The following is a 15,444-nucleotide window of genomic DNA, read 5'->3' on the forward strand; positions in this document are numbered from 1 at the left end:
CCGTAGCTTGCCTCAGTCTCACAGGCTCACATTTGCCCACAAACTAACATATCTTTTCTCTGCTTTTTTTCCTGTCTTTTCTCTGCTAAAACCCCAGCCTCAAGGTTTCTTCCCGAAGCCAGCTCTTAATAGCCTGCCCCACACTCTAGAGCTCACCTTTTTATTTCCACCAAACCAGTTGGGAGTTCGGTATCTTAGTCATAATTATTCCCTCGAGTTTGGTCAGAAACATTTCACTCAAGGGAAAATTTCCAAGTGACTCAGATTTTGAACAAACTTCTCACAGTCTAGGGAAAAGAAAGTTAAATTACTGTATGGGTTGCCAGGGGGATGAGGGGGTCTGTGTAGGGGGAACCTGCGCGAACCTGTATATTTAAAAACAGCCCCATGAAGATACAAGCGAGGGGATAACAATCGGGATGTAATCTGAATAAATTATAATAAATTAAAAACAGAAAAACAAAAACAGCCCCATGAGGCTGGAGAGAGGGCGGTTAGGGGAACTTTTGCACTTGCAGAGGACCCGGGTTCGGTTCCAACGAGGATCCGACGCCTTCTGCGTTTGAGCGTTCCCAGAATGTCACTCTGTCTCTCTGGGAACTAGCCACAGGTGGCATCCCGCCGTTGTAGCCACACCCCTTCCATACTTCCTAAGGCCTGTCCCTTAGGGTACCACCGACGTATCCCTTAAGGCCCAGGTCGCTTCTCACGCTGTGCTCCTTCCCGGCCGCCGTCCAATTCCACAGACGCGAGGTTCCTTCCCCACCCTCCTCTTTAAGCTTAGCGGAGCGGTCTGCGCAGGCGCATTGCGTCGTACGGAGGCCCCGCCCCCCTGAGCCTGGGTAACGGCGTGAGGCGATTGAGCTGGGTGAGCAGCTGGACAACTAACGAGTAGGTCGGGGCTGGGCGACGGCGGCTGGCGAGGGTCAAGTTTCCTCAGAAGGAGGAGAGCTGTGAGGGAGGGGTCTGAGAGCGATTGGAACGCGGCTGGCGGGCGGGCAGACGCGGTGCCCGCGACCGTGGCGGGCACCGGGGAACTTGTGTCCAGTGAGGGGTTTGGGCTGGGCGTGCTGAACCTAGATTCCCAGATCGGCGGCTTCCAGCTCGCACTCTGTCGGCGAGGCTAGAGGCGAAGTTCTAGGAAAATGTAAAAAACTACCACCAGAAACTGGGAGAGATCAGGGCCAAACTTTGTCCAGGAATGGGGAACGAACGGGGCCGGGCCATCGTGGGGACAAGCCTGGGCCAGCGACTCTGTTATAGCCCGAGGCCCTGAGCCCTCGCTGGCCTCACTCACGGGATTAAAGTCCGACCGGATTTCTATGTGGGCGGTTAAAAGTTTTTCGTGATTCATTCATCACTTACTTATTTAACCTTCAGGTTCTATACTAACAGAGAAGTATCAAGGCAAATACTAATTTTAAAAAATGATTTAATTATTTTTTTATTATGTATGTATATACAGTGGTCTGCCTGCATGCACATCCACAGGCCAGAGGAAGACACCAGATCTCATTATAGATGGTTGTGAGCCACCATGTGGTGGCTGGGAATTGAACTCGGGGAGCTCTGGAAGAGCAGACAGTGCGCTTAACCTCTGAGCCATCTCTCCAGCCCCGGCAAACGATAATTTTATGCTAGATGTACGAACCTGGGCAGGGATGTTCGGGGATGGCTTCCAAAAACTCAATCAGGAGTTGTGAGCAGTATTCCGAAGAGAGCCCCGCGGCTGGGGATTGTCGCGCAGTGGGAGAGCCTTTAAGCCACAAGGAAGCGGCCATCAAGACCTGGAAAGTGGGAGAGAGGCCTTGTCACTTAATTAAGATGCCTTTACTATTCCAAATCTACTTAGTGCCCAGGGACGAAGAAGAGGCTTTGGCCGGGTGTTCCGATAGCTCAGTAGAGGCAGACATGGGGGAATCCAAAGTGCTGCATTTAGTCAGCAGAATCCACAGGACTGGGAGTGACGGGGTGTAGGAGAAAGGGGCACGGGAGGCTCGGGTGCCAGGGCCCGGTTCATCAGCGGGGAGGCCCCGGGGGAGCAGGAGAGTAGTCTAGTTTGAAAATCAGGAAAGTACCTGCTGTGAAAACATAAAACTTGAGTGTCATCAGCAAAACAAGTCACAGAACCGTTAGCTCTATAGAAAGGAAGAACGAGGGGCCGGTTAGCAGCTTTCTGGTTGTTAGCATTGTTAGAGAGTGTTTGTGGTCAGCATTGTTTTCCTCACTTGTGTTCCTCAGTAGTGTGTGTGTGTGTGTGTGTGTGTGTGTGTGTGTGTGTGTGTGTGTGTTATACAGATGTGCTTGTCAGTGTTTGCATGCACATGTCCAGGTGGAATCCCAGCATCCGATGTCCTCCATCGCTGTCCACTTTCATCTCTTGTCTCTGCCCCCTCACGTTCTGGGATTAGAGGCCACCCCTTACACCTGGCCAGCGTTTATGTGAGTTCTGGGGAATCTGAGCTCTACCTGCCGAGCCACCTTTCTAGCTTTCTAGAAGCTAGCTTTCTAGAAAGTGGAGCTCACTCACATTCACTGACCAGCAAACACCAGAGATCTAGCTGTTGGGACCTCCCAACTGTATACAACTGTGCAGGAGAGGACAGCCAGACCTCTACCAGGTCTAATAAGTCTCCCACTGTTGGTTAAGTGGGTACAGCCGAAACAAGTTCCTATGTACAGCACTCTGCTGTGGGGTCATGTGTTACGCTTGGCCCCCAGGGTGGGACCTTGAGAGGTGAGGCCTGGCGGAAGCTGCCCTCGGACGGTATTGAGATAGCTCTTGTGTGGAGTGTGGGAAAGATTAAGCTTTGTCACAGGTGGAAGCAATCTTGGCGGGCTTTACCCTTGGGGCACCCCATGAATACCTTGTGACAGACTGTTTGGAGCCTTCCTGGGCTTAAAATTCAGGAAGCCGATATACAGTGGAGTGAGTTGCTATGAGCCACACTTGCCCACCCTTGAAGAGCCAGCCTGGGAGTCCTCCCCGGAGCCAGCACCATGCCCTGCAGCCTTCACAAGGGAGAGATTAATTAGTCAACCGTCAGCTGGGTGTGGTGGCTCAAGCCTTTGATGCCGTTGCTTGGGAGGTTGAGAGTGGAGGATTGCTGAGTTGGAGGCCAGCCCGGGTGACATAGCAAGATCCTGACCGGGGAAAAGAAGTAATAACATTTCTTAGTTGGACTATTTTTTGAGACGGTATCTTGCTATATAGGCCCGGCTAGCCTGGCACTCAATATGTAGCTCAGGCTAGCTCCGAACTTGCAGAAATGTTCCTGCTTCTGCTGGTGTGATAGACAATGTACCACCGTGCCCAAATAAGAAATCTCTTTATAAAGTTATCCAGATTCAGGCCTTTCTCGATAAGAACAGAAAACTGTCTGGTAAAAGCTCTGAACATGCTGAGAACCTTGGCTGATTTTTCTCACTTAATCCACGGTGTCTTTCCGTATAAGGGAAGTAAAGGTTACAGGCTCTGTCTGGCCCCAGAAGCTGGTGCTCTGCTGTGACTGTTGTCTCCCATGCTCCCCTAGCACTGCGCCTGTGGCGACTGTCTTGAGATCACATGCTCATCATTCTGTCAAAGCGTTGTGCTGAGGCTGCAGACTTGGATGGATTATCTAAAACCAGCTCATTCATGACGAGGAGGCAGAGGCTGAAAATGATGGAGGTTATCTGTCGTTGTCCAACCCTCTTCTCGAAGACCACCCACTGACTTAGGCAGCCATGTTTGTTTCTTAGAATTAAGTGACAGCAGGGTAGAACAAAAATAGTGACAGATGCTTCTAGATTTTTATTCAGATCCTCTGATCCCTGAACCTGCTGCAAAATGAATAAGCAGCAAAGATGTGAGTTAGTGTACTTCTCAGCATCTCTGGCAAACAGTCAGTTTCTTGACTTTGGCCTGGGCATTTGGCTTTAGGTATTTCTACCCTGATAATGTAATGTGATTAATTTTTTCTTTCTTTCTTTCTTTCTTTCTTTCTTTCTTTCTTTCTTCCCTTCTTCTTCTTCTTCTTCTTCTTCTTCTTCTTCTTCTTCTTCTTCTTCTTCTTCCTCTTCCTCTTCCTTTTCCTCTTCCTCCTCCACCACCACCTCCTCCTCCTCCTTCCTCTCTCTTTGCCTCTCTCTCTCTCTCTGGTTTTTCAAGACAGGATTTTTGTTTGTAGTCTTGGCTGTCCTGGACTCGCTTTGTAGACCATGCTGGCCTTGAACTCACAGAAATTCTGCCAGTCATCCAAGTGCTGGAGTTAAAGGTGTGCGCCGCCACCACCTGGCTTTTTTCTTTCTATCTTTCCGTTTGTTTGTTTTGTGTTCTTTCTCATGAGGGAGCTTCTCTGTGCAGCCCTGGTTGTCCTGAAACTCACTATGTAGGCCAGGTTGGCCTCAAACTTACAGAAATCCACCTGCTTCTTTTACTTTTTAAAGGTGTGTCAGGCTATAATGTGATTTCTTAAAAATGTTAAGAAATGATAACTGTCCACACAAAGATGTAATTGTTTTATGCTAGTAAATTAGTTCCTGGTGGGGTCTGGAGAGATGGCTCACCAGTTAAGAGGTCCTGAGTTCAATTCCCAGCACCCACATGGAGGCTCATAACTGGGAATCTGCTGCACTCACTGAGTCTGCAGACTTACACGAAAACAAAACACCACCAGCACAGGGATCTCGGTTAGTTGGACGCTAGTCTGGTTTACAGAGTGAGTTCCAGGACCGCCAGATCTATACACAGAGAAACCTTGTCTCGGAGCAGGGGGTGGCGGGGGTGGGGTGGGGTGGGGTGGGGCTCCTAGTCAGTATAAGGGAGAGATGGGGCTTATCTGCATTTCATGGTATCCTACAAAGTTTCCTCCCCTACCCCTTTGTAATTTGTTCGAGATCTAGTGATGCAGGTTGTTGGAATAAGAAAAGGAAAAGAGCCAAGAGAGATGACTAATGAGGTAGAGATGTTTGCCACCGTGGCTGATGACCTCAGTTTGATCCTAGAAACCCACATGGTGGAAAACGAGAACTGACTTGCAGGTTTTCCTCTGACTTCCACCAAGCATTCTATAGCAACACACACACACACACACACACACACACACACACACACACAAATGAAATTTTTAAAAAGTAAAGATTAACAACTTACTAGGGAAATGCAGCCCCACCCCTCCCCTGTTGAGCTCCTTCAGTCATAATCTGGGGTGGGGCTCAGTAATACGGATTTCCCCAAGCAACCCTAACGTTCGTTCGTTAGGCCATGTTTGGAAGCCGCCGATTTATCCTTCCTACTTACTTCACAGGTGGGGAGTGTGCAGTTCTGGGAGGGGAAGTTCCCTTGTTCCAGTCACATGTGACACTGGTGCCTCTTTCTCCACTGAAGAGGTTTAGACCAGAAGTCCAGAGACCTGGACTTAAACTCCAGCGAGACCAGCCCGTTATCTGGGACAGCAGGTCCCCTTCCCTGAACCTTTGCTTCCTCGCTGGGCGGTGAGGTCCCAGGCCTTCTGTCACCAAGTCCTCTTGTCTGTCACAGGTCGGGATGGCCGCCAGCTGGGGGAGCGTCTTGCAGGATGAGCAGCAGCTGGAAGAGCTGGCGCAGCAGGCCATAGACCGGGCCCTGGCTGAGGGCGTCTTACTGAGGTCTCCACAGAACCCCGGCTCCTCAGACGTAAGCTTCACCGTGCTCCTCTGAGCCCACCTTTCTTTCCTCTATGCCTCTTTCCTTTATTTTATTCAAGAACTGACACTGATTTCTAAGAGTCTGTAGAGTAAAAAGAAGCATGCTGGAGCGATCAAACTTAAATCTGGGGTTTGAAGTGTAATTTAGGCAGCTACTTAATTTCTTTCAGTAGGTAGACACAGTAAGACTGTGTAATTGACTATATAGGGTAATTAGGAGATAATTCCTAGGAAGCACTTTGTCCAGGGAACCCATATATATATATATATCAAGGGCCCAGAATCACAAATCATGCTGTCTTCTCTGCAGTTGCCTTTTTGTTTGTTTTTGAAACAGAGTCTCAGCATGGAGCCCAAGCTAGCCTAAAGCTCACTTGTAGACCAAGAGAGCCTTGAACTCATGGTGTTCCTCCTGCTGGGATCCTAGGTACGCATCACTCTGCCTAGCTTGGCTTATGACATCCTTTTAGGTTTTTGTGCATACATGAACATGCACACATGTACACACACACACACATACACACCTACACATGCGCGTGCGCGCACACGTACGCACCTGTAATCTAAAATCTAAGTTGAGCCAGGCATAGTGGCACATACCTTTAATGCCAGCATTTGGGCAGCTGAGACAGGTGGATCTCTGAGTTCGAGGCAAGCCTGGTCTACAAAGTGAGTTCCAGGGCAGCATCCTAAAACAAAACAAAACAAAAATACAAGTTAAACCATATATATTATTCTAAGATGTGTTTTTCATTTTGGTTGAGCAATCTGTCTAAGGAATTAATTAGCCTTCTGTGAGGGTCAGCTTCATTTTTTTTAAACAAACAAACCAACCCATCAGTTTATTTATTTATTTTATTTTGTAAAATTTCTTTTTCTTTTTTTCTTTTTCTTTTTCTTTTTCTTTTTCTTTTTTTACAATCTGGAAGAACTTAGTTTTTCCCCCTCAACATAATATTTTTATTAATTATTTGGAAATATCAGACAATACACTCTGACCCACCCCCATGTCTGTCCTGAAGAGTTTGCCAAGCATTATATAAGTTGATTTTTAAAATCTCAAAAAATACTACAGATATTACAGTTGTAGTTATTGACAACTCAAAATAATTAAAGCCATAAATAAAAAAGTAAACTAATAATTCCCTTGGTCTGGGGATACAAGATTTTCTGAGGATATGGAGTGCTTTCTACTGGGATACGGGTTTCTCCTGCCTTGATAGAAATATTTCCAAATCCATATTATGGTTTTTGCACAACAAAGAATCACATATATGTAATTTATATCTTGACAAACCTGACATGTTACGCACCGAAAAGTATCTTAAAGAATGTAGAGCACAGCTGGAAGGAATCTCTAGCAGCTGAGATGTTGTTGCCTGAGAACAGCACAACTTTCTTTGAAATTACTAACTGCCTTTGGGTGCTTTTTTTTTTTTCTTTTTTTATTAATTTATTCTTGTTACATCTCAATGGTTATCCCATCCCTTGTATCCTCCCATTCTTCCCTCCCTCCCATTTTCCCCTTATTCCCCTCCCCTATGACTGTTCCTGAGGGGGATTACCTCCCCCTGTATATGCTCATAGGGTATCAAGTCTCTTCTTGGTAGCCTGCTGTCCTTCCTCTGAGTGCCACCAGGTCTCCCCCTCCAGGGGACATGGTCAAAGGTGAGACACCAGAGTACGTGAGAAAGTCATATCCCACTCTCCACTCTACTGTGGAGAGCGTTCTGACCATTGGCTAGATATGGGTAGGGGTTTAAAGTTTTATGGCCTGTATTGTCCTTGGCTGGTGCCTTACTTTGAGCGGGACCCCTGGGCCCAAATCTGCCTATCATAATGTTCTACTTGTAGGTTTCTAGGACCCTCTGGATCCTTCTACTTTGCCATCCTCCCATTATTCTCTCATCTAGAGTCCCAATAGAATGTCCTCCCCTCAGTCTCAGTTTCCTGGTAAGTGAAGGCTTTCGTGGGACATGCCCCTTGCTGACCTTCTGTGAGGGTCAGCTTCGTTTTTTTAAAAAAACAAACAAACAAACAAACCCATCAGTTTATTTATTTATTTTATTTTGTAAAATTTCTTTAAAAAAAATTATTATGGATACAGTGCTCTGCCTGCAGCCCAGAAGAGGGCACCAGATCATTATAGATGGTTGTGAGCCACCATGTGGTTGCCAGGAATTAAACTCAGGACCTTTGGAAGAGCAGCCAGTGCTCTTAACCTCTGAACCATCTTTCCAGCCCCATCAGTTTATTTTTATTGCCAGGAATTGTAATAAATGTTTAAAAGTAAAGGCCAAATTTCAGTACTCACTTAGTTGCTTATTCTATTTACTCTTAAACATACTTTCCCCTAGTGTCATAATTATGTCACATTTGTATAAATATATGGAGGCACTCAATATTATTTCAATATCTCTTATGATGCAAAGATTAAACACTCATTGGTATATTAAATATGTCATTTTGACAGGCAACACACAGATACACACACAGACACACACACACACACACACACACACACAGAGGCTTTTTTGAGACACGGTTTCTCTGTGTAGTCCTGGCTGTCCTGGACTCACTTTGTATTACCAGGCTGGCCTCAAACTCAGAGAAATCCACCTGCCTCTGCCTCCCAAGTGCTGGATTAAAGATGTGTACCACCACTGATGTGCTCTAGGATATTTTATTTTATAATTCATAAATTTTATGATTATTTTATAGGCTATTAGGTAAAGTGATGAAGACAGTCAAAAAGACAACATTTTGTTTAAATTTAGGGGTGGCTCATATGTTTATCACGTAGAGTCTTGATTGGCCGATTTTTTTTTTTTTTTGAGACATGACTTCTTTGTGTAGTCCTGGATGTCCTGGACTTCATTTGCAGACCAGACTGGCCTTGAACTCACAGAAGTCCACCTGCCTCTGCCTCCTAAGTGCTAGGATTAAAGGCATGGCCAAAATTTAAAACCCAGCAGCCTTCATCCTGCAAATGCTTACTTTAAAAGAAATTTAGCATGTCATTTTTGAGAAATACTTCGTCAGAGATACTTACTGCTGCCCACATATTACATCTGGTATCACACTTGTTATCATAACTATGAAGGTGGCCACATTCCTCTAATTATTAACATGTTATATAGTCAGAGAAAGTTAATCAAATCATTAGATCACTTACTTATATATTAGCCAAACTGTGCTTGTAGTTAACTCCACTTCCCCAGTTTTTGAAGCTCTCAAATGTCTGTTCTCAATATAAAACCTTCCTGTAGCATTTGCTATTAGCCCTACAGCTATAAACTGGGCAGGCCAGAGCAGAACTCCACGGTTCCCTCAGTGTTCCCACCACCCAGCGCTGGCTGTCCCTGCTCTGTCACAAGGTCTGGATGCACACGGACACATTTTAGTTTACAGGTGTAAAGATAACCACACATATAAAGGCAGCTTCATTCTGCTGTAGTGTTCCAGTGTGGGTGGCTCACAGCATCACTTTTCTGTACCAGGGGCTGTTAGGGAACTTTATGTCTGCAGGTAACACGGGAATCAAGCATGCAAGCCCGGGCAGCTGTGTGCGTATGTAAATGTAGAACTGCTGTATCCAGACCTAAAAAGTCTCCTCCCTTAGCTGGGCTCAGTCGCAGGAAGATCACTTGAAAGTTCGGGTTTGAGACCAGCTTAATAACATACCGAGAATCTTTCTCACAACAACAAACAAAGAAAAAAACCACTCTCCTTAATCTGTTGACTTTGCAACTACGTAATACAGGAAATATTTTCCTGTGTCTAAATTCAAAGGTTGGTTAACCCTTCCTTCCGTGTTCCCTGCCTTCCCAGATTCCCTCTCCTAAAGACAGCACGCTCAGTGTCTTCCTTCTCCTTCCAGTTAGTTCAGAATAACAGATACTGATTTTTCTCTACCGCTTTTTGGTTTGTTTTGAGACAGGGTCTTACTGTGTAATCTGTGCCAGTCTCAAATCCTCTGTGCTCCCTTCTCAGCCTCCTGAGTAGCTATGCTCACTGTCATGTACTGCCCTCACACCTGCCCTAGTATGCGAAGGCATGCACTACAGCTTTTCTGATTGTTTCTTTCTTTTCTGTCCTTCTTACCACATCACCCCATCTCTTTCTTTCTTCTTCCCTTCCCTTCCCTTCCTTCCTTCCTTCCTTCCTTCCTTCCTTCCTTCCTTCCTTCCGCCATTTACCTTAACACTACCCAGGCTGGTTACTGAAGAGGTGCCAGCGTTGTTTTCTTTAACCTAGCCACATTTCTTTTGTTGTCTCTGTGTGACTCAGGTATGGGCCTGTGGACTGTCCAGACCCAGGAAGTACTTGCTGAGGCCCAAGTGCCTGAGAACGGCCATTACTGAGAGCTGGCCAGTGCCCTGGAAGTCAGCCTCTGGCTTTGGAAATAGTACAGCTTGGGTAAAGAACTTCAGGTTTATGAATTGTTGGAATCCAAGATGGATGTTTAAGCTTTCATTTCTTCCTTTAATAATGGGTATCATGAGAAGGCTTAATATTTAGTCTTTCTCGGATGTAATGGGACCTACAAACAGCACAGTCCTCAGTGAGACTTCTTTCTTTGGTGACGTGGGGGTAGTTTGCAATAAGGTCTCACCCTGTAGCCCAGGCTGCTCCTGCTTCAGCTCTGAAATCCTGAGATTTTAGATGTGATTTTGCTCCCTCTTTGTTTAAAACTGTATGTATTATTATTTGTATATGTGCATGTGTTTGTGTGTGTTTGTATGTATGTGTGTATGTATGTATGTATGTGTGATTGCAGGCCCCCCATGTGCCACAGTATGCATGTGTAGGGCAAAGGACAACTTTTAGAAGTCAGCTCTCACCTTCTACCTTTCTGATGATGTTCTGCATATCCCCGGCTGGCCAGCCTGGGAGTGACATGGGCACATCTGTGCAGCACTGAATCCAAGGTTGTTGTTTGTCTTATTTTTATCCACTAAGCCATCTCCCTGGCCCCCTCATTGAGAGTCCTAATCAAGAGAAAAAGACAACTGTCTTGTCTGTCTGTCTGTCTGTGTGTCTGTGTCTGATTTTGTTCAAATCCATACCCTGCTCTCTGCCAGGACTGCCTTCACATGGCTGACTTGGTAGTCAGCCAGAGGCTCTCACCTTTGGAGCATGGGGTTTAGTCGGAGAATGTCATTCATTGGACAAGGAGGTGCAGGCGATGTGCAGCGCAGCATTCGCTGTCATTTATTGACTACTCATTGTGTGTCAGGCGTTATTCTAATCACTTGGAATTGCTGACTCATTTAACCTTCACCACAACAGAGATGAGAAAACAAAACAAAACCAAACCCACAGCTCAGAAGTGAAGTAACTTGTCTGAGGTCACTGAAACCGTGGGAACATTGGCAGGGGCAGGGTTCAGTGCCCCTGAGACCACGCGCCGCATATCTCCACCTCACTGCTGTCTCTCGTGGGACACCTGATAGAAGCAGCAAATCATTTTGATTAAAGGTTAAATGGGGAATGGTAGTCAAACTAGAGCTTAAAAGGCAAATGGGAGCCGGGCATGGTGGTGCACGCCTTTAATCCCAGCACTGGGGAGGCAGAGGCAGGTGGATCCCTGTGAGTTCGAGGCCAGCCTGGTCTACAAAGCGAGTCTAGGACAGCGAAGGCTACACAGAGAAACCCTGTCTCAAAAAAAAAAAAAAAAAAAAAGACAAGTGGGGGCAAAGTAGCAGTGTACCAGGGGCCACAGATGTTCTAAGAATGCAGCTGAAAGGCAGGGCTCCCCAGTGGGTGTAATCAGGTGATGTTGGACAGCCAAGAGGCCTTTGAGGCTCAGGAGGGGGAACTGTGACCTTCACCCTGTGCCCTATCATAGCAGACCAGACACATACGGGCCGAAGATTTGGCACCTGCAGCGTTAGGGAGTGAGCTGTTTTTTAATAGGTAACACATGAGCTAGGTGCACTGTTCAAAAGCACATTCAGTGTCGAGTAAGGCTCCTTCTTCCAGCCACTGTCCCCTCAGAGGCACGCCATCATTACATTCTTTTGTTAGTGGGCCTGGAGAGTTGGCCTTGTTAGTGGTTAAGAGCACTGGCTGCTCTTCCAGAGGACCCGGGTTCAATTCCCAGCACCCACATGGCAGCTCACAACTGTCTGTAACTTTAGGGAATCTGACACCCTCACACACACACACACACACAAATAAAAATAAAGAAATCATAGTGTTGTCTTCCTCCTTTATTTTTCAAAAAAGAATTATCAGCATTTTTTGTTTAACATATTTAATTTTGTTTTATGTGTTCATGTGTGTGCCCAGGTGTATGTATGTTCAGTACCTACAGGGGACAGAAGGGGCGTCAGGTCCCCTGGCACTGGAGTTACGGGTGGTTGTGGGCTGCCGTGAACGGAGGTGCTCTGACCGAGCAACAGGAGCCCTTGACCACCCAGCCATCTCTCCAGCCCCATACTACCATTAAAAAAAAAAAAGTCAGAGGCAACATTAAAACAGTAGGGGTGTGGGAGACGGGCCATTTTGTGAAGTAGCCGTTGTGTAAGCAGGAGAACCTGGGTTCAGATGCCGGAGTGCACACCTGGCACAGTAGTAGGCGCCTGGAGCCCCAGGGCTGGGAGGCAGGCAGGCCTCTGACACTCACTGGCTAGCCAGGCCTGTCAAATCTATGAGTTTCAGACTTAGTGAGAGACCCTGTCTCAAAAAAAAAAACAAAACAAAACCGTGAAGATCAGTGGAGGAAAAGATACCCTAACAAGTATATACACCACACACACATGCAAGTAATGTGATAAATATAAACAACAACAATTATCTTATCTATACAGATCACACTGGGAGGGTGTTGTGCACACGCCTATAGTCCCAGCACTTGCAAAGTGGAAATCAGGGTGAGTAGAAGTTCAAGACTGGGCCACTAGATGGCTCAGTAGGGAAAGGCGCTTGCCACTAAACATTAGGACCTGAGGTTGACTCCATAACCTCGCGGTAGAAGCAAAGACTCAATTCCCAGAAATTGTCCTTTGACATATGCATGCCATAGGAGGAACACACACACACACACACACACACACACACACACACACACACACACACAAATAAATAATAATGTACTTTGCTTAAAAAAGAGGCTCAAGCTGTTGTTTTCTCTAAAAAGTGAGCAACTGTGTGCCAGCCTTTGGCCTGTGGACAGCAGAGGACAGCTATGTGCTCTTTGTCCTAAATGCAAGTGGGCATAATGAGCTCTGGGTTAGGAAAGAGCAAAGTCTTGGCAGAAAAACTCTGGGAAATTTTTGGATTGGATAGGACTTGAGAGAGGCAGTTCTCTGAGCTTTAGAGCCATGCACTTTAGGTGCTAGATCACCCTTTACAGGATCCACAGTGATCCTGCTCCTGGCTTCTTGAGACAGTATCTTTATGTATGTGTAAAAAGGAGATGAACTATTTGTAAACATGTATATCAGCATAAAAATATGAGACACAAATATACCATTTCTCTTGGGAAAAGGAGTAGGTGAGTCAGGCCAGAGGGGGATAGAGACACACTTCTCACTATATACCTTAGCTCTTTTGTTACTTATTTATTTGAGACGTGGTCTCTCTACATAGCCCTGACTCTACTGGATCTCACTATGTAGATCAGGCTGGCCTTGAAATCACAGAGATACACGCCTGCCTCTGCCTCCCGAGTGCTGGGACTAAGGGCATGCCCTACCACACCTAGCTATTTAGAGCTCTTTTGAAGTGTGTATTGTTTGTATTACCTAGTTCAAGATAATACTTTTTAAAATAAATATATAATGAAAGTTCTAAGCTAGGCGGTGGTGGCACATGCCTCTAATCCCGGTGCTCAGAGGCAGAGGCAGGCAGATCTCTAGCTCGGGGCCAGCCTAGTCTACTGAGTAGTTCCAGGATGACCAGAGTTACATATACAAAAAAACCCTGACTCAAAAAATAAAAAAATTTTTAAAAAAAAGAAAGAAGAAAAAGAAAAGGAAAGGAAAAAAGGAGAAAGTTCTAGCACCATAAATCCATTCTAACATAATGGTAAACTGATATTAACTCAGAGGGTAAGTAATTCAAGTAACAGAATCTATTTATTATTTCCCAAGTCCCAGTTTGTTTGTTGTTGGAAATCTCAGAAGTCATCTCTCCCTTTTAGATTAACTGTCCTAAGTGATATTTTGACTTGATGACTATGTCAAAGAACCCAGAGTGCAATGAGATGCCAGCCTGCTAACCTGTGTCACTACCTCCAGCACCAGGACAAGGCCATGGCACTACTGGCTTCTTCTACTCAGGGAGGCACAATTCACTTCCGTCCCACCAGCAGGCGTTTCCCTCTACCCTAGCTAGGAGGCAAGGGGCCTGGGGTGTGCGCCCCTGATTCAAATCCAAGCGCCAGCAGCTGGATCTATTTTAGACCCATTATTTAACTTTTATCTCAGGTCCTTTCTGTGCTGAGTATGGATTAACAGTAGCACCTTTCTCACAGAGTTAAGTGATGAGCCCATCTAAGTGTTCAGCACAGTGATCGGCGTGAAGTAAGCACCTAATAGTTCTTGTGGGAGATTTTATTGTGTTGTTTGCCTCTTATGTAAAGAAAATTCTGTAGCACTGTCACAGAACCCGAGAGCTGTCGCTGCAGCCTTTCTCATCTCATCCCTTCTTGAGGTAGCTGCTTCCCTACAAGTGTGTGCCCACCTTTGCACAGAGACAAGCCCCTCACAGCCGCTCTGCCTCTGTCCCACTCTCTCTCCTTCATCAGGTGGTGACCTACGCCCCGCTCACGCTCTTCCCCTCGCTGGTCCCCAGTGCCCTGCTGGAGCAGGCCTATGCTGTGCAGATGGACTTCAACATGCTGGTGGACGCCGTCAGCCAGAACCCAGCCTTCCTGGAGCAAACTCTGTCCAGGTATTGAGAGCTGAGGCCTCGGGGGCCAGGGGGGCTAAAAGCGTGGGGTGGGAGGACTGGGGAGCTTTGAGTTGTTGCTGTGTTAGTTAACTTGGTGGAGTGGGGAGCAGGTACCCCCCAGAGGAAATGAAATGTAGAAAGGGAATGAGGCGTGCTGTCTTCTAACCCCAGCTCTACTGACTTTTGTGTGACAGGGGAAAGGAGAGTCCTTCTCCTTCTCCGAGCCTCAGTTTCTGAAAAATGAGGTTGGCTGAGATCTAAGGTTGCTGTAATTCTATGATCAGCGAGCCCCCCCCCCCACTCCACTTTTCAATTCAAAAATCCAGAGGGAGGGCTGGGGAGATGGCTCAGGGGTTAAGAGCACTGGCTGCTGCAGCAGAGGACCAGGGTTTTTAGTTCCCAGTACCCACAACGGTGGCTCACAGCCTTCCATACGTTTAGTTCTCGGGATCCAGCACCCTTCTGGCCTCCTTGGGCACCAGGTAGTTCATGAAGTATATTTACATACATGTGGGCAAAACATTCATACACATAAAATACAAATAAGCAAGTTTTTTAAAAGGTCTCCGTTAAGAATTATGGGAAATGGCCAAGCTTTGGGAGAAAACAGAGGGTGGAAAGGCCATTAGAAGTGTGTGTTTAAGCCGGGCGTGGTGGCGCACGCCTTTAATCTCAGCACTTGGGAGGCAGAGGCAGGTGGCTCGATGTGAGTTCGAGGCCAGCCTGGTCTACAAAGTGAGTCCAGGACAGCAAGGCTACACAGAGAAACCCTGTCTTGTAAAAACAAACAAAAAGCAACAACAAAAGAAGGGTGTGTTTAATTTTTTTAAAATGAACTTTTTTTGTCACTTAGGCCTCATATATTTGGGTAGAACC

General features: G+C 46.3%; 1 protein-coding gene across 2 annotated transcripts in view; it reads left to right on the forward strand.

Moving 5' to 3' along the window:
- Positions 1 to 794: 794 nt before the first annotated feature.
- GSS (glutathione synthetase) overlaps positions 795 to 15,444 on the forward strand; it is a 33,217-nt gene continuing 18,567 nt past the window's right edge. The window contains exons 1-4 of one of the 2 annotated variants that reach the window (XM_084776837.1): positions 875 to 891; positions 4,151 to 4,256; positions 5,522 to 5,656; positions 14,423 to 14,568. In XM_084776837.1, the coding sequence (XP_084632963.1) occupies positions 5,528 to 5,656; positions 14,423 to 14,568 (275 nt within the window). In that variant the 5' untranslated portion in view covers positions 875 to 891; positions 4,151 to 4,256; positions 5,522 to 5,527. Of the gene's footprint in view, positions 892 to 4,150; positions 4,257 to 5,521; positions 5,657 to 14,422; positions 14,569 to 15,444 lie in introns of both variants that reach the window. The other variant, XM_084776836.1, reaches the window with a different exon arrangement.

Source organism: Acomys minous, assembly GCF_964271855.1.
Source record: "Acomys minous genome assembly, chromosome: 3".
NCBI classification, from domain to species: domain Eukaryota; kingdom Metazoa; phylum Chordata; class Mammalia; order Rodentia; family Muridae; genus Acomys; species Acomys minous.